Source organism: Schistocerca serialis, chromosome 6 (assembly GCF_023864345.2).
Source record: "Schistocerca serialis cubense isolate TAMUIC-IGC-003099 chromosome 6, iqSchSeri2.2, whole genome shotgun sequence".
Classification (NCBI taxonomy): domain Eukaryota; kingdom Metazoa; phylum Arthropoda; class Insecta; order Orthoptera; family Acrididae; genus Schistocerca; species Schistocerca serialis.
The window spans coordinates 760858628-760878236 of NC_064643.1; the positions used below are offsets into that span (position 1 = coordinate 760858628).

At 40.2% G+C, this 19609-nt stretch overlaps 1 protein-coding gene across 1 annotated transcript in view; it reads right to left on the reverse strand.

Moving 5' to 3' along the window:
- LOC126485073 (laminin subunit alpha-1) overlaps window positions 1-19609 on the reverse strand; it is a 715911-nt gene that overhangs the window by 6681 nt on the left and 689621 nt on the right. Inside the window, exon 44 of the mRNA XM_050108676.1 lies at window positions 12642-12775. Within this exon, the coding sequence (XP_049964633.1) occupies window positions 12642-12775 (134 nt within the window). The remainder of the gene's footprint in view (window positions 1-12641; window positions 12776-19609) is intronic.

Consider the following 19609-nt stretch of genomic DNA (forward strand, 5'->3'; position numbering starts at 1 on the left):
AGCAATTGGTATAAAGAATTGCTTTTGTTCAATTACTTTATTTATGACTGAACGTTTCTAAAACTGAAGACACTCGTCCGTGCTCTGCACTGCAGTCGAGCTCTGGCAACGTCGTTCTCTGTTCATTGGCTGACTGTTTTTTGTGACGTCAGATGCGCAGAACGAACCTAAACTCGGCCGCCGTCATAAATGACGCGCACTTTAAGTTGTTTATATACATCATGAAATGAAATGCTCCTATAACACTTCATTGAGGCATGCCCAAAGTTACTTTTATGACTGAAGATTTCTCTCCATTAAGAAAGACATGCTGTGCCCTATTTGTTGGGAGCTGTTTGCTCCAGTTACAAAGCTGGTCTGTTATACTGCACACTCATATTTTATTCTTTATGCATGAGTGTAGAATTGTACTGAATACCTTTTCGAAGTCAAATGACAGGTCAATGCTCCAGACTATCAACCACAATGAACTAATGCTGGCCTTAAGCCCGTATTACACAATGCGCCTGAAGCGTGCAACATATGCACCAGCATCCCTAACGTGCATACCTGTAACTACAGGCTGGTTCACTTCCAACTTATTACACAATTCATGCGAGATATACCTAGCACGCATGTGCAGCAGCAGATGAGACGCGCGAAAAGAAAATAGAACTGTCTTATGTCTTGTAAAGTCGTTCGTTCTATCGGTGGCAACTCAAGGGCGACTGTATGATTTACTAGGGTGTCTTAAGTCCAAATTATTTCTGTGAGCCCAAGGTTCCTATTTAACAAGAAATTGTTTTTTACCATTATTGATTAAGTAATTGTTTTTCTCTTATGTAGGTCAGTACTGTTCTGAATTACACACTGAACAGTTTTATATTAAGACACTTGGTTGCACAGGTACATGTATATCGAAATTTACATTTATACAGCATATTGCACATGGAGGATCCACTTGTTTTTGGAGCTATTGCCCTGGCAGTGACAGTAAATCTTTGGATTAGGTCAGAACTGTGACGAAAACGAAAAGTCAGACGTCGTTGGGTTCGACCTTGGGTGAAAAGAAGGGATGAAGACAGGGGAATATGTTCACTGTTAATGAAAGAACTGAGGCCCGAAGATCCACAGGTATTTTGGAAATTAATTAGGATGGACATGGCCTATTTCGAGAAGCTGGTGTATGTGATAGAAGACAGATTTGGCAAGTGTGACACAGTCATGAGGGAGGCTATCTCACATTCCTGAAAGAAAAATTAAGTCATATGTTTACACGTTTTGTGATTGTATCAGCCTAGATCACTGACAAAGTACCGGTAAACGCCCTGCTATGTTGCAGGCTGGTGAATGGGGACTCTTTTAAGAACCTGGCTTTTAGCCACAGAATAGCACAGCTCACCAATTCAAACATTGTTGTGGATGTATGCAATGCAATTTGCAGCACTTGAAAGGACCAATACTTAAAGGTACACTTGTGTTATTTGTCCAAGTTTTGAATAAACAGTATAGAAATAATGCTTTCACAAACAGCTAGCATAAAAGAAAGTCTACTGGCAAAAAAATGTAAAAATGTTTTATCTCTGCATTTATGAAAACCTACTTACTGAAAAAAACACTCTAAAAATCCCCAACACGAAAATCTGAAATGAGCTACTAGCCTCCAAGCAGTAAGCAAATAATAAGCAGAAAACACTGCGGTAGCCCCTTCTGCGCATGCGCGGATTCTCACTGCCTAGTGCACGTGCGTGGACTGACAGCAGTTTAGAACTGTCTCTATTCTGGCATGTGGATAATGTGTCTGCTAATTTTCGTAGTTTCACCTGTTCACCCGCTAGAGGGCTGTCGTGGTAGAAGGGTACCATTTGCATCAGATCGTTGTGTAATACCTGCTATAGTGGCCCAACATAGCATCCGGCAGTCACCATTGCTGTCAGCCAAAAGACCATGCCCAAAGAGCAATCCCATGAGGAAAATGCAGATGGGCATGTGAGTCAGGCAACAAATCCAAAAGACTCTGTAACTGGCACACATGCCAAAGTTCCTCTGGATTGCACCCTTAACGGGTGTCACCCAGTGCATGGCGAGAAAAAAACACAGAGGATCATCAGCGGATGAGGCAGACACGAATTTTTTCATTTAGGTCTTGAAAACGTGCATGGAGTGCTCCACCTTGGGGTTAGTAGGCAGGTGAAATGGGGTGGTAGTCAGATGCTGGGTACCACTGCGAATGCAAAAATTGTCAAGCTCCTGTGATACAAATTGCTGACCTTTATCTGATATGAGGGTCCAGGAGGGAGGTGGGAGGAATGTTGACAGAAAAAATGATGCAAAACACTTAAACAGCAGCTGTTGATGTTGTGGAAGACAGTTCGACAACACACTGGAAAGTGGACAATGCATCAACTACAAACATCTACATGCTTTTCCAAAAGGGACCTACTGAGTTGGTGTGGACTGCGTTCCAAGGGGGCTCCAGGACTGGCCAAGGGGAAAACTGATATGGCAGTGTGGCCTGGTTCTGTGCACAGGACGTGCAAAGGCCTCACAGGATGTTCAGTATCACTACCAATCGCTGGCCAGTATACACGATGCCATGTCGAAGCCATCATACAAGACATACCACAATGTTATGCATGCAGCAGCTGGAGTATGCACGGACGTAATGCTGACAGGATGATCACTTAACAGCTTAGCTCTTCCATGGCAGTCATGAGGACTTTCTGGACCACAGAGGCTGTCAAGGAGGGGGAAAATCGTACATAATGCTGACTCAATTCCCGAAGGAATGCGTTTGAATCATCCAATCTCAATTGCTGAAATGATTTTCTGAAAAAAGTAGGTCTTCTGCCACGGCAGCCACAACCTTCCATGCCATCAAAGGAAAACTGAGCAATGTCTGCAGCAAGATATTGTCCAATGTGAAAACAAGAGCCTTCTGTCTGCTGAACTCCAGCTCTGGTCCCACTGACAACTGTGACAATGCATCTGCATGAGTATGTTGTGTGGTGGACTGCTAACTAATGGTATAACAGTAATTACTGAGAAAGAGTGCTGATCTCTCTGCAATTGGTGGGCATTGCTTCTGATGGCTGCGAACAAGGGCCAAATAAGAAGACTTGTGGTCGGTGCTGGGTTGGACCTTCGCTCCATACAATAAAAAATGAAACTTTTTAATGTTGAAAACAAAAGCAATGTAGCACTACTTCATTTTTCATCTGTGAATAATTATGTTGCTTTGCTGGAAGAGTCTTCAATGCATAGGAAACAGAGGCACAGTGCCATCCATGTTCTGTTGTGACAGGACGGCAATGAGAATACTGGACCTCAGTAATTTTTGCCAATTTCTTCTCCAACTGCAGACCTGGATACCAGTCTGTGACACATTGCATGTTAACCATCTGTTTAAAATCACTGCAGTGGCACAGAGCACCTTCTGTCTTCTGAATCACCACCAAAGAAGTGATCCACTGGGTCAATGAAACAGGAGAAACAACACCAAGGTCCTGCCAATGCTGCAACTTGGCCTTGACATTGTCGCTTATGGTGAAAGTGATGGGGCAGCGGTGACAAAATTTAGGTACTGCAGATGGTACAAAGGAGGCATGGCCCTCAAAAAAATTTCTACCTGCCCCAAAGCATTTTCAAACAGCTGGTCACGTGACCACATTAGTAAGTCTCAAGTTTGAAAAGAGACCAACTGAAACACTAAATGTACTTTTTCTAGTACATGGAAGCCAAAAACTGAAAAGGCATCTAAAATAAAAAAAACATTTTGCACCAACAGCAAATTGGTCACTAATGATGCAATTTAGCATTCCACATTTGTATAATACGTTGAGATGGTGAACTGCCTCCTCAAAGGAATATACAGTTTACTGTAAGACAGGACTTGATGAAGTGGCCTTGCAATGCAGGACAGCCCAGGAGACTGCCCATATCTAAGTTAATCATGCTGACTATTGCTCCCATATCCACCTGGAAGTCAACTAATTGCCCATCCATGAGCAATGTTAGTAGAATACTCTGGGGTGATGCTGAGGGGCATTGGAGATGGGCTGCCAACTGTCAAAAGCTGATGCTACGTAGCCTACTTAGAGTATGGCATACACACGGTGTCTACATATGGGCAGTCCAGTCTAAGATGCAACAAATGGCAATCTAGGCAGGACCGCCAACTTGTCGATTGAGCAGAAAAAGATGCAGGAGAGCAATGGTGAGAATTCAGAAAACATCACAAGTAGGGACTATAATTCTTTGACTTACATATACCTGCTGGGCATGTCGCAGGCAAAGGCAGGGAGTGCTGTCATGTCATCTCACTCAAATCGTCAAAGGTGGCAACAGGTGGCAGCACAGCAGAAGGCACGGTTGTCTGGTCAGCCCCATGGGGTGCCACGGGCAGTTTACCACGTGTATCTAACTCTGTCACCTCCCACTTGTCAGAAAATACACTCCTTGCTGCTGCCTTTGTGATGTGATTCATCAATATGGGCATCTTTGGCTAAAGAAGGGTCTGACAAGCCAATGCCCTAGTGTGGACCTTGGGGTCAGGTGCTAATTGGACAATCACATACCTAGTTAGTGAGTACGCATATGAGATAGAACGTTCAGGGCTCACTTGCATGATAGACTTGGCAGGTCAGCAATCTAGGTTGCATATGACTCTCTGGGACACCTGTAGAGCTGGATAAACTGTAACTGTGACACCACCACATGGGTTTGATAAAAGTACTGTGTGAGCAACTGATAGAGTTCCTCAAAATTAAGTTTCTCGAGCTCAGTGGAGGGTTTCAAATTTTGCAAGATTTTGTACAATCCCGTTACTGCTGGACAATAACAAGGTGGCCCTATCCGTTGGATTCATGATACACCTTACTTGGCAGTGCAATAAGAACCAGGCCGGCCGCTGTGGCTGAGCGGTTGTAGGCGCTTCAGTCCAGAACCACGCTGCTGCTATGGTCGTGGGTTCGAATCCTGCCTCGTGCATGGATATGTGTGATGCCCTTAGGATAGTTAAGTTTAAGTAGTTCTAAGTCTAGGGTACTGATGACCTCAGATGTTAAGTCCCATAGTGCTTAGAACCATTTCTTGAATAAGAACCAGAGCAGGTAATTCTCTCACATTTCCACAGACATGTTGCAGGTGGCGAATGGCATTGGAGGTGGTGGGCAAGAAGGTTTCTCTGCAGACATCTGGCCTACCAGCAGAGTGGAGTAGGAGCAGAGCAATTTCACATTCTGTTTGAGCAGTTCCTGTATCTGCTCCTGCTGAAGCTTTTTTTGCTGCTCCTGGAGGCACAACTGCTCCTGACAGAATTGCAAAAACGCGTGGTCCATGGAGGTCACAAATTAACACTGTGAAAAAAGGTGCCACACACATAAAAATATCCTATGTCACAAGGCCTGTATCTGCACGGGTATGACAATATCATGAAACTGTCATTCTCACTGTCAGCACTATATACTAGCTGACAGCGGCTCAACTACAAAACTGGGAAGCTGAACCCCTGAAGAGAGAATGAAACTCAATGTGCGAATTAGTCTATGGGGAGCAGAGAGTCTGACTGCAGCACAGAGAAAACCATAAAAGTGACTGGCATAAACAACTGAACCACTAAACAGAGCATGGCACAAGGCAACAAGTGGGTCCACAGCAGAAGAAATCTCTGTAAGAACCTATGGACCCAGACTTATCGCCACCAACAGTACACAGGCAATGCTTCATGTGCCCTCTCGTGACAACATACATGCTAATCTGCTGCATGACCCACACCAGCTCATGTGTGTCCGTACAGATATTCGCTGGTGAGGGTACTAAAGAAAGAATGAACATCTGTTGGAAGTAAGTCAACAGAAGAAGTGACTGTCATTTACTCAAAAACTTTTTCTACAATCATTATTTGTGAATAACAAGGTGCCAGCCTGTAAATGATGAACTTCAGCAAAGTATACCTTCCTTCATGGACAACTTGCAAAACCCGAAAAGTTACAGAGGACAGTATATGTAAAAGTCTGTTTGCCAATATTTAATTGCTATTTACAGATGCAATCCTTCCATTCTGATATACCATTTAGGTTTTCTTTATTTTTGGCAGCAATCAACAAAATTTTTGATATACATAAGGAAAATGATGTATTTAAAGAATGTTTTCTTACGGCCAATACACAGACACACTGCCTGAAAGTCAATGGTAGATATGTACAGCTCCATAGTTATCTACGGTTCTTTGAATGATTATCTCATTCTGTGGCTCTTTGCTATAACAGCCACCTGCATGTGCTTCCCCAGTACCATATTATACTGCTCAGTTTCCACCTTTTATTCATCAGAGGTATGTTAACATGATAGAATAACCACTTTACCACTCCCTACACTGTAAATGCTCAATTTACTAATCATCCAAAAGATATCCTGATTTTTGAATAACTAGTCATCCAAATTTCTTTCTGCATTCCCCATGCACTTTTTACTATCCAGTAACAAACCACAGCTGATATAGATTGTTTTTATTAGTGAGAGACAGGACAAGGAGCTATTGTCATTTTGGAAATTTAAAGAAAAGTGGCCTCAGCATAAGGCAGATTATAGAAACGTGAGGAATTCATGCTACACATAATTCTTGAAAGTATAAAGCAGATAGGAAAAGAGAGAATGTATTTCAACATCTCAGAGAGTCATGTTAAACATTGCTACTGTGCAGGGGAGGGGAGAGGGATGATACAACAGGGATGTTTCCAGAAAAGACACTCATTAGTTAATCATCTTCAAAAGATCCCACAATGAAGGACAGTCTTCTGGGTTCCTGCATATCTCATCAAAAAGGAGAATCTCCTGGAATGTGGAAGGATTTACAGTGTATATTAACAGAAAACAAGCAACTCATAAAAACTTAATTTGTACACATATTAATAATATATCACTATACTACTTAGTGCTATTCTAGCTTGAGCCAGCTAAATTTAACATCATAAATTAGAAAGAAAACCACTAACTTGAAATAAATAAATAAGAATAAAAAAGGCTAGTGCTTCCTCAGTAATATTAAATATCTGCTGTTCATTTCCACATGGTAGATTAATATATTTTTATTATGAGTACGTTGGTACTTTTTGAAGAACAGAGTTTCCTACATTTATAACAACATAGGTCTGTTCATAATAAACAACCCTTAACCATTCAGTTGTACAATGAACACACCCTCTTGTCATGTAGCTAGTAAGAGGAATTTTCTATCATCGAATTTAGATAATCAGATGGTTTATAGATGTGCATAACGAGGCATGTATTTAATTTTCTTTGGAATTGTCCATGATTCCCAATGCTTTTTGTTGGATGGGAGCTTGTTGAACACTTTTGAACTAGAGTGCATAACTCCACTCTGAACTTAAGATATGAATGCATAGCCTCCATGAAAATTATTTTTATGTTTAATGTGACTCCGTATCACAGTTCAGTTGAGACTGATTTTTATTACCAGCAACAAAATTTTGTCTTCTTCCCGGTATTGCAGTCATGATTCATGAAAGTATACGGGATGGATCTCGGGGCCACACATGGTCAAATACCTGTTGTCATAGGTAGGAAAAGTAGGTCTGTTTTAGGATAAATTCAGATAACAGGTTCCTTTGCCTAAAGATTACTCCAGCACTTTAAAAAATACTGAAAAATCACTCACAAGACAGATTAAACACCTCAAATATTACATATATCAGATGTCATAAAGAAAAACAAACTATTGGAAAGAGTAACATGGGCCATTTCACAGACCTAACAATCCTCCATCAAAACATGCAATCAATAAAAAATAAAATACAACTATTAGAAGTTGAGCTCCAATCTTTGAACTGCACAATAGTTTGTATTACTGAGCACTGGTGTAGTGACACAGAAATCCAACATGTAGTATTATCATTGCATGAAAAGGCAAACTCTTACTGCAGAACTACTGCAAGGGGTGGAGGATCATGAATCTATATCAGAAAAGCAACGCAGTTCAAATCAAGATATGACCTCAGTACCATAAGTGAAGACAAACACTTTGAAATATCAGCTATTGAATTAACAGGGCTTGATATCACCAAGAAATTAATCATTTTTTGTGTGTATAGAACTCCCAGTGGAAGTGTGGACACTTTTTTCAATAAGTTAACAGAAGTTCCAGATAAAGTCTCAAGTACAAAGGTCAACATAATTCTGTGTGCAGACATTAACATCAAGACTAACATCACAAATGAATCCAGCAGCACCATCATAAACATCCTTCAAAGTTTTGGCATGTCCCTATTGGCCAATAGTGCAACAAGAGTTACTGCAATAACTTCATCAGTAATTGACCATGTGGCCACAAATATGGACAGGGAAAAATGTGATGTAGCTGTAAAAGATCTTGGACTATCAGACCATCTCTGCCAAATAACATCAGTAAAGTCAGGCATCGAATCATTCCCTGAACTACAAGACTACAAACAACATCTATCAGAAATCAAAATAAAAGATTTTTCCAAAGAACTAGAAAAACAAAGCTGGGATGAAGTGTATACGGAAACCAATGTGAATATGAAATTCTCTAAATTCTGCACATTGTTGAACTTTGAAAAGGCATTTCCAAAAGTATGCATGTCTGTATCAACATCTCACAAAACAGATGGATAACAGCAGGTATTAAGAAGTTCTCTCAATCACTTAACCACCTCAGTTCCATGAAAAAGATTTGCAATGATCCAGAATTCTTAAATTTATATCACAGATACAAAAAGATCTATAGGAAGGTGCTGATTGCTGCAAAAAAGTCATTTAATAACAAAATCATATATAATACAGAGAATAAAAGCAAAGCAGTCTGGGATGTTATAAAAAAGGAAACAGGGAGAGGAAAACAAACGCAGAATAACGTACTGCTAAGGGAGGGGGATAAAGTAATCAATTATCCACAGCACTTAGCAAACTATGTAAACGAGCATTTTTCAAGTATTGCAGAGAAGTTACAGCAAAAATTAAATGTAGATGGCACATCTATAGATTGTGTAACAGATGTAAAATTTCTAGGAATGAATATTGATTCCCAGTTGAAGTGGTGTGAACACACAAAGGTACTTGCAAACAGAATGTCATCAGCATGTTAAGCACTTAGAATCCTATCATCAGTGTGTAACATGCAGTGTCTTATAGTTACATATTATTCACATTTACACTCAATTCTTAGCTATGGCATTCTTTTTCCGGGAACAAATGCACAAAATATGAACACAATTTTCGAACTCCAGAAAAGAGCCATAAGAATAATAACCAGAAACACTAGTCGAGCTCACTGTAAAGATCTGTTCAGAACACGGGGGATTTTAACTGCTCCATGTGAATACATTTACCAGTCAGTTGTACACATCAAAAATAATATTGGTAATTACCGCCCAAAAGCTCTGTCCATGACCATGCAACAAGAGATAGACTCGATTTACATTTACCAAGAAAAAATAAACATAAAACTCAAAACAGCATTTTCTACCAAGGGATAAAACTGTACAATAAATTACCAAAAGAGATTAAAGAAATTGCAAAAATACACTTATTTAAAAGGCAGCTAAAAAGTACCTGTTATGCAATACATTTTATACATTGAAGGATTACTTAGCTAAAACAGAGTAGGGGTTTGATAAAAATGCTATACAAATAAATAATAATAATAATAATAATAATAATTACAAAATATCTAACATTCCACATAACACCTTCACTTTATGTATTTTTCCTTCTGTTTTTTCCTTTCTAGAAATACTTACCTCCAAGCTATGCATGGCACAATACTAACACCTCTTCCTCTTCCAGAGCTCAACATCTCACTCATTATGGAGGGATGCTGAGTCAGTGTTTCAGGATAGCTAATGGGAAGTTGCGGTACAGAAAATGGCCCAGAGGTCACCAGCGTGTGTGTGTGTGTGTGTGTGTGTGTGTGTGTGTGTGTGTGTGTGTGCGCGCGTGTAGTGAGTGAAGTGTTATGAAAAAATGTGTGTATAGTGTGTGCAGTGACTGATAGTGAGGTATGAGTGAACAACGTGGCATTACATTATTTAATAAGTTATTTGAAAAAAAGTATTGTATACCAGGAATAAATCTAATGTTTGTCTCTAATGAGAAGTCTGTAAATATATGTGTATACGAATTAGCAACAAACTGTTGCCTCATCAGGAAAGAGGGAAGGAGAGGGGAAGACGAAAGGAAGTGGGTTTTAAAGGAGAGGGTAAGGAGTCATTCCAATCCCGGGAGCGGAAAGACTTACCTTAGGGGGAAAAAAGGACAGGTATACACTCGCACACATGCACACATCCATCCACACATACAGACACAAGCAGGCAACAGTTTGTTGCGAAAGCTTGAATTTTGTGTGTATGTTTGTGTTTGTTTGTGTGTCTATCGACCTGCCAGTGCTTTTGTTCGGTAAGTCACCTCATCTTTGTTTTTATATATAATTTTTCCCACGTGGAATGTTTCCTTCCATTATATTGTATACGAATTAGCTTATTTTAAATTGATCTAAATTTGTAAATACTTTGACATGTCCTACATCCTTATAAAAAGAGATCTACAAATGAATAAAGCTACTACTACAACTACTACTACTGTGACAAGAAGCTTCATCACAGTTACTGACAAAAAGTACACACATATAAGTGAACAGATTTACAAGTTAGTAGCCAACCTACTAACGACAATGTGACCGTGCTCCCTAGAACTAGTTTTATAAATCACACACTATTTTTGTATTCTCTTTTACATGTTGGTAATGTGAGAAATAAGTCCCCAGATGAGAAGGCCATATGAGACACGTGACTGGAAGAGTTCGAAAGTATCGAGACTCATGAAATCTCTTTGCAGATAAGGCTGACATGTTCTTAGAAGATGCTGTTTTTCCCATGGATTGCGGATTAGCTTATTTGATGAGGAACGGTGTAGTGCAGATTCAGGTGATTTCTGTGTAATATTACCTGGAGCAGAACTGTCCTGATGTGAGGTAAGTAGAATTGTGTCATTAGCATACACATATAGCTGTCTGATCTATGTGATGAGATAGGTCAATTACAGCAATGATGAAAATGAAGAGCGCATGGAAAGCGCTAATTTCTGTACACAGGACACCGTTCCAAAGTTAAGTGCATTATGGAGCCCCTATGGGAAATAGTGCCAAGGGCTGCAAAGAAATCCAGTGTGCACTCCACATGTCTGCCACGTTGTCTCATCTTAGACATGGAGGAGGCCCTGTCTGCAGCTAGCAAGCATACACGGTTCAGTCATTGGCAAGATGTAGCTCATGTCAGCACCAGTGACGATGTTGCTTGGGTGTGAGGCCAGCCTCAGCTCCAGGTGCAAGCACAGTTCACAATTTGCAGAATCATTCCCACAACTGATTGGGGTTCTTTGGTTTGGAGCCAAGTGGAGGGTCTCAAACAAAGGCTCTACCAATCATTGATGGTCTTGGCTCCATACTTCTGGACCTGTGTTGTATGGTGGATAATTGTAAGACAGTCCTTGATAGGCTAGGGGTGCTCTACACAAAAGAAGTAGCAACTCATGTAGCAGAGCAGTTGTGAAGTGCCCATGGGAGTTTTTTAGGCTAGGTGGTAGTTTTAAGTCCTCTGATCAAGCATCACCAGTCAGTATGCAGAGAGCAAACTAAAACTGCATAGGAAGTAAAGACACTTTGAATGTCAAAATTTTAATAGTGAACTGTCAAAATATTTGTAACAAGGTTCCTGAATTTACTGCCCACCAGGAAAGTTGTCATGCCCAAATTACTCTTGGAACTGAGAGATGGCTGAAACCTGAAGTAGAAAGCTCTGAAATATTTTACAAGGCGTGGACCATACATCAAAAAGACATATTGACAAAAATAAAGAGTCTATTAAAGTAAAAACTAAGTCTGACTGTGACGTTACCTGGACACATGTGAAAGGTCTAGGCAATCTCAAATTAATTACTAGATGTTAGTACCAGCCACCTGATTCTGCCATGACAGTTTTAGAATCATTCAAAGACAGTCTACACTCCACAGTGCGGAATAACTCAAGATCACATAATACTGGTTGACTCATTGCCGGTAGTACGGGCATAAAGTCTTGTGAAGTAGTTTTGAACACATTTTCCAAAACCTGTCTTGAGCAATTAGTTTAACAGCACACTTGCAATGGAAGTATTTTAGACCTTGTAGCAACAAAGAGGGATTGCTCGAAGAGAATTTTTACTAGAAACAGCAGACAAGTTGTTGTTAGCATCCCACTAAGAAAATGAGTGGACATCATTTAGCTCCAGTATGATGGACATAGAGAAATTATGGACAAAGATTAAATGGACTGTAAATCAAGCTCAGAAGAAGTATGTGCTGAAAAAGTGGATTAAGGATGAAAAACATTCACCATGGTTTAATAACAAATTTCAGAAATTCTGAGGCAGCAGAGATTGTTGCACTTTCGGTTCAAAGAACATGCTAATGATGACAGGTGTAAGTAGTAGAAATCTGTGCATCAGTAAAAATATGGGGGGTGGGGGTGGGAATAATGCATTGTTTTTTCTCTGTCAAGAAAAAACTTGTAAATAATTTTTTGGTGTTAACTATCATGCCAAAATTTTATATCAGTTTGAGACAATAAAAGATAACAGTAACTGATTACCTTCCCACTATTTAGCTCCAGGGAGAATGCTGGTGAGTTGTTTGGTGTAGCAGCACTGAGGAGGACTCCAGTAATTTCTGACGTTCGGAATTCCAGTTCCAGTTCCAGTGGATCCACAATCTCAAAATTCTCTTCTACAAGGAAAAAAATACAATTATCACCATTTATTTTCACAGATTATGCACTAAAATTTTATAGCAAAGAGATTGTTACAGTGTATAGTATTGTTATAATCTCTGAGCTGTAATGGAAGCTGCAGCATTAATATTTCTCAACACACTTTTTCATCAGTCTTTTCTGTGTCAATGTTTCAAACACTTATAGTCAATTTACAGCCATGTTAATAAATTTCATTTTATTAATTACAAAGTGGTAGGAAAGAAAATAAGCAACTTATTAACTGAAGTATAGGTTGCCATGTACAACAAAAATCAATTATGCTGACTGCAGCCAAATTTTTACTTGCAGAAATTGGTGGGCTTCTGACTTATGTGATGAAAATTGCACTACACCAGTGCACATATGACCTCTGTAAAAAAAAAGTCATACAAATTCTTGGGAGGTTAAAACTGTGTGTCGAGCTAGGACTTGGAACCTGAGACCTTTGCCTCTTGTGGGCAAGGGCTTTACCTAATGAGTTATCTAAGCAAGACTCATGACCCAGCCTCACAGTTTTACTGTCACAAGTACCCCATCTCTTACCTTTTACCCCATCTCCCACCTTCCAAACTTCACAATAGTTCTCCTGCATATCTTGTGGTATCTGCACTCCTGGAAGAGAGGACACAGCAGCTAGGAAGTTTCAGATCAGCGTACACTCCGCTGTAGAGTGAAAATTCATTCTTGAAACAGTCCCCCAGGTTGTGGCTAAGCTATGTCTCCGCTATATCCTTTTTTCCAGGAGTGCTAATTCCACAAGGTGTGCTGGAGGACTTCTGTAAAGTTTAGAGGTACAGGTTAGGTATGGTGAAAGTAAAGCTTTGAGGGTGGGTTGTGAGCTGTTCCTGGGTAGTTCAGTCAGTAGAGCACTTGCCACAAAAGGTAAAGGTCCCATGTTTGAGCCCCAGACTAGTACATAGTTTTAATGGGCCAGGAAGTACAAAAAGTCATTCTGGAAAACTCATACAAAATAAATGGAATATCACTGATGTTATGAGATTAATTTGTCCTATAAAAATGTGTTCCAGCACCTCTTGATTTTCAATCATAGTTTGGGAAGAAAACAAACACTATGAGCAACATGAATGCTTTGACGCTCAAATTTATATTAAGTAGTCAGGTTTAAGACATCAAAGAGTTGTATTTATGGATGTAAGACATGCCATCTCTACTTAAGCTCAAGTAGAGAAAAACATCAAGATCAGTGTAAACTGAACAAATTTTGAAATGTAAGGTGTGTGATTAGCGCCAGCCGGGGTGGCCGAGCAGTTCTAAAGTGCGCGTCATTTATGTTGGCGGCCGAGTTTAGGTTCGTTCTGCGCATCTGACGTCACAAAACACAGTCAGCCAATGAACAGAGAACGACATTGCCAGATCTCGACTGCAGTGCAGAGCATGGATGAGTGTCTTCAGTTTTAGAAACATTCAGTCATAAATAAAGTAATAGAACAAAAGCAATGTCTTGATAGCAGACTTTCTTTTATAGAAAGTTTGGAAAAAGTATTCTTTATACCAATTGCTTCATATTCTATTAATTAATTAAACCAAACAAGCAATAAGACTCCTAATTCAGGCGATAGCAAGGAAAGGTGTTTGTATCAATCTCACGAACCGCTTTTTCACAATAAAGAACAGCGGTAATTGTTTATTTCCTATTGCACTTCGACGAAGCGTGAGTAGATCATAGCCATACCAACAGTGTTTGTCAATATTTTGCGTGATGTGTTAAGAGTCCTCATGGCATTCAGTAGTCAGATGAGCTCCGTTAGCGGAACGGTTAAGGTGTTGGGCTCCTACGCGAAAGGTTTGAGTTCAAACGTTGAGCGGTGCTTAATATTTTCATTATTTAAAAACAATATCGAAGTGCCTTACTTCACGAATTATAATCGTTTGAATGCAATTTTTTGAAATTTCTAGTGCTTTGTCTCTTCATTAACCCTTTCGCTGCTGCAGACACATGCTCCCCGCATTCCGCGCTGTGCGCGATTTTGTCATCACTGCACTGCTCGCCTGTGCAGACACATGGTGTTCCCACTGCTTTGACACACTTATCATTCGATTCCACAAAAACTATTTGGCCCAAAAATTGATTTTTACACGTCTTCTTGACTGATTCCTTCCCCCCATAAATGACTTAATTTTGTTTCAATGTTCAGCGCAGTTATTATGCAGCATTAAATGTAGTAAACCATTGCACGAAATTTTGAAGAGTTTGCAGAGGAAGAAGGACATAGCGTATACTTTCCGTACGGTCGATTTTAGTTGCCACAATATTGAGAATGAAATGTGGACAAGGTACCTACATTTCATATAAAATTTACTGTATAACAATATCCCATTTAATTTACGTACCACAAAGGTGTCGTACGTAATATTGAGTAATATTCCGTCTTTCGCGACTGTAATAAAAGTTTTATTTACACCGGACGCGTTTGGCTTTATTTTAAAGCACTTCAATCAATGACAGGTATGGCACATACACAATGGTAATCATGTTCTCTTTCTTGTTTTTGTTCCACAGTTGCAATTTTACCAATGGTACTGAAATATATTCCTCTTCTGCAATTGTAATAAACGAGTTATTTAGACCAGACGCATTTCTCTCTTTTGAAGCATCTTCAGTGGACAGTATTTTGTCTCCTCCATTGCCAAGTCACCTTTCGTAATTTTGTGCTGCGGTAACACAATATTCAACGTTTGTGTTGGCTGATCAGTGTTTTAGCAAATAAATGATGTTTGTGTGTGCCACACACAAAAATTATATTTGACATAGCTCAGAGCACTTCACTGATAGACGGTATATTCAAGTCCTAATGTTTTTGTAAGTCGACAGTTTTGTTTAATGTATTTTGTCTACTTCCTTTTGATTGATTGAAGTGCTTTAAAATAAAGCCAAACGTGCTCAGTGTAAATAAAACTTTTGTCACAGTCGCGAAAGACGGAATATTTCTGAATATTACATACGACACCTATGTGGTACTTAAATGAGATATTGTTATACAGTAAATTTTATATGAAATTTAGGTAACTTGTCCACATTTCATTCTCAACTTTGTGGCAACTAAAATAGACCATACGGAAAGTATACTCTATGGACTTTTACCTCTGCAAACTCTTCAAAATGTTGTGCAATGGTTTACTATATTTAATGCATAATGACTGCGTTGAACATCGAAACAAAATTAAGTCATTTATGGGGGGAAGGTATCAGTCAAGAACATGTGTAAAAAATCTAATTTTTGGGCCAAATAGTTTTTGTGGAATCGAATGATAAGAGTGTCAAAGCAGTCGGAACACGATGTGTCTGCACAGGCGAGCAGTGCACTGACAAAATCGCGCACAGCGCGGAATGTAGGGAGCACCTCTTTGTAGCAGCGAAAGGGTTAATGCGGCCGTAGTGGCTCTACTTCATGAACTGCGCGCTCCCCCCTAAACGTAAGCTTGCGAACTATGCCATACTATGGCGCTGCTTCTATTGGCGCATGCGTCGTGTGCAACTGGCAACGCAGCAATCTCCCGCGTCTGGGCGGGCATGCGCGAGCCGCCAAGATAAAAGAATTGAACTATAGGCGCTACAGTCTGGAACCACGCGACCGCTACGGTCGCAGGTTCGAATCCTGCCTCGGGCATGGATGTGTGTGATGTCCTTAGGTTAGTTAGGTTTAAGTAGTTCTGTTCTAGGGGACTTATGACCTCAAAAGTTAAGTCCCGTAGTGCTCAGAGCCATTTTTGTGTGATTAGCTCAGATAATAGCAGTAAAAGTAAGGATTTGTATTTCAAAACTACATCAATGACTAGTAAAAATGTTTCTTGGACTAAGAATGCAACACAGTAATTGTTATGTAAAGGTTTGATCTTATGCTACATTTTGTGTATCCTGAATACAACTGAAGACATCTTCAACTGTTTTCAGACAGTAAAGACATATTATAAATTTTTATGTGCTAATTATTAACACTTAAGTTCCTGAACTTCTCTTTCATTAAAGCTAGCTTTGTAAATAACCTCAGTTCCACAGAGGAGGGGAAGAAAAAAAAAACCTATCCTCATTTCCTCATTCAGAGTCAGCGGATAGTGGACAAACAATTACCAGACCAAATCACTGGTTTATTACTAAAGCTGTAGTTTCAAAATGAGTGAGTGTCTAATAATACAAATACTTCTACACTGCTTTGGCTAGGATATGTGAACATATTCTGTAACTTTCATATATATACATTTATTGTTGTTTATTGTTGGCGAATTTTCCCTAAAAGGAAATCGTTAAGCTTATGACTTTGAAGGCTTGTTCTTCTTGTCCTTCCAGTACTCCTTCATTCTCTTGGAGAGGGCCTCTTTTTTCTCCTCAGACCATTCTTGTTTGGTCCGCTGTTTTAGCGCTTCTGACTTTACTTCCCAATTGTCTATGTGTTTTCGGAAGGTGCTTCTGTCTGTGGTGTTTGTGGTGCCAATTGCTTGTAGGTCTTTTCGGACTCCTTCCATCCAGGGTGTCGAGACTTTAAGTGTCTTGATGTGCTCTAGAATTTTCTTGGTGAGTCTTGTTTCAGGGGGTCTATCTAAATGTCCGTAGAATTTAAGGCGCCTTTTTCTCATATCGTTCTCGATGTTCGAATATGCTTCTACTGTCGAGTTCTTCTGTAGTCTGTAGCCATCTGGTGTGGGTCTTCCTCCTAAAATTTTCCTCATGATTTTGCGTTCTTCTTTTTTGATTTCTTCAATTTTGATTTTCCTGTTGAGTGCTAGTGTTTCGCTGGCATACAGCACGGCGGGTTTGATCACTGTGTTATAGTGTCTGATCTTGGTGTTTCTGGAAATGCATTGTTTGTTGTAGACGTTTCGTACCATGCCTAGTGATTTCCGTGTCTTCTGTTGTCTGTCTTCGTAAGCCAGTTTCTCTGTTCCGGTCGGTTCGATGATTTCGCCTAGGTATCTGAAGTGTGTGACCCCTTTAATTTTGCCGTACTTGGTTGTGATGTCGTCGCCTTCTCTTGTTAGGACTTGCGTTTTTTCAAAAGAGATTTGTAGGCCGACTTTCTCGGCGCATTCTTTCAGGATTTCGATCTGTGTTTTTGCTGATGTTGGGTCATAGGTCAGTATCGCTAGGTCGTCTGCGAATGCTAGGTAAGGGATTTCCAGTCTTTTCCTTCCTAATGTGACTGGTCTCCAGGTGTTTTGTCTCATGACTTCAGCTTCCCATTCGCTCATTACTTTGTCCAGGACGATGTTGAACAATAGCGGGCATAGTCCATCTCCTTGTCTTAGGCCAGTGTGGATTTCAAAGGGGTCCGAGATTTCGCCCATGAATTTGACTTTGGATTTTGTATTGGTTAGTGTCTGTTCGATTAGTCTTCGGGTCTTTTGGTCTAGGCCTTTTTCTCTGAGGATTTGGATGAGGGACTTTCTGTCGATCGAGTCGTAGGCCTTTTTGAAGTCGACGAAAGTGCAGATGATTTTTTTGGGGCTTGTCATGTGGGATTTTATGATTGATTTCAGGTTGAAGATTTGTTCGGGGCAGGCTCTGTTGGGTCTGAAACCCGCTTGGTATTCCGAAATGGCAGGTTCCAGTTGTCCTTGCGATCTGGTGAGAAGGCAGGTTGATAGAATTTTGTAGATGACCGGTAGCAGGGAAATTCCTCTATAATTGTTTGTGTCTGTCCTGTCACCTTTCTTGTGTAGCGGGTGAATGAGTGCGGTCTTCCAGTCATGAGGTATGATTTCGGTTGTCTAAGTGTTCTGTATGATTTGTGTGATTTCGTTTAGCGAGTTTGGTCCTAGGTTCTTCAGCAGTTCTGCCGTTATTCCGTCTTCACCGGCTGCCTTGTTGTTTTTCAGTTTCTTTATGCAGTGGAGGATTTCTTCTTTTGTTGGTGATGGTGAGTCTTCCAGTGCGTTGGCCGGTTCTCGGGGTTCGAAGGTTGAGTTAGGTTCCGGGCAATTTAGTAATTTTGAAAAGTACTTCGCGAGCTCTTCACAGTTTTCTTTGTTGGTAAGTGCCAGTTTTCCGTCTTCTTTTCTGAAGCAGAGGTTCTGTGGTGAGTATCCTTTGACTTGGTTGGCGAACGTCCTGTAGAAATCCCGTGTGTTGAAATTTCTGAAGTCTTCTTCGATGGAGTTTAGCTGATCGTTTATGTATTTGCGTTTCTCTTGTCTTATTGTTTTCGATGTTTGTCTTCGAATTTCATAGAAGTTGTCCTGTGTTTCTTGTGTTTTGTTGCTGTTGTAGTTTGTGAAAGCTGTTCTTTGATTTTGTAGGGCGATTTCGCAGGTAGTGTTCCACCAAGGGTGCCTGGGTTTTCTAGTCAGCGGGATCAGTTCTTTGGCTGTGTTCACAATTTTTTGTTTAAAGCTGGTCCAATCTTTCGCCTCTTGTTTTTCCCAGTGTTCTGTGATGTTCGATTCTCTGATCTTTCTTGTATCAAATTTCGGTGAGGTCAATTTCTTTTTGTGTTGTCTTCTTGGTGTGAGTTTGATTTTGATTCTTGTTAAGTAGTGGTCCAAATCTATGTTGGATCCTTTTCTCACTTGGACGTCGTGGATTTCTTTCTGGTATTCATAGGAGATTGCCACGTGATCTATCTGGAATTCGCCTAGTGAGTGGACTGGTGATCGCCACGTCTTTTGTTTCTTGGGCTTTTTCATCAGGGAGGTTGACATGATTTTGAGGTTGTTTTGCTGGCAGAGTTTGATCAGTCTGGTGCCGTTTTTGTTGGTGAATTTGTGTGCAGGGAAATTTCCTACTGTTTTTCTGTAGCATTTTTCTCTGCCGATTTGTGCGTTGAAATCGCCTAGTAGAATTTTCGCGTTGTCTT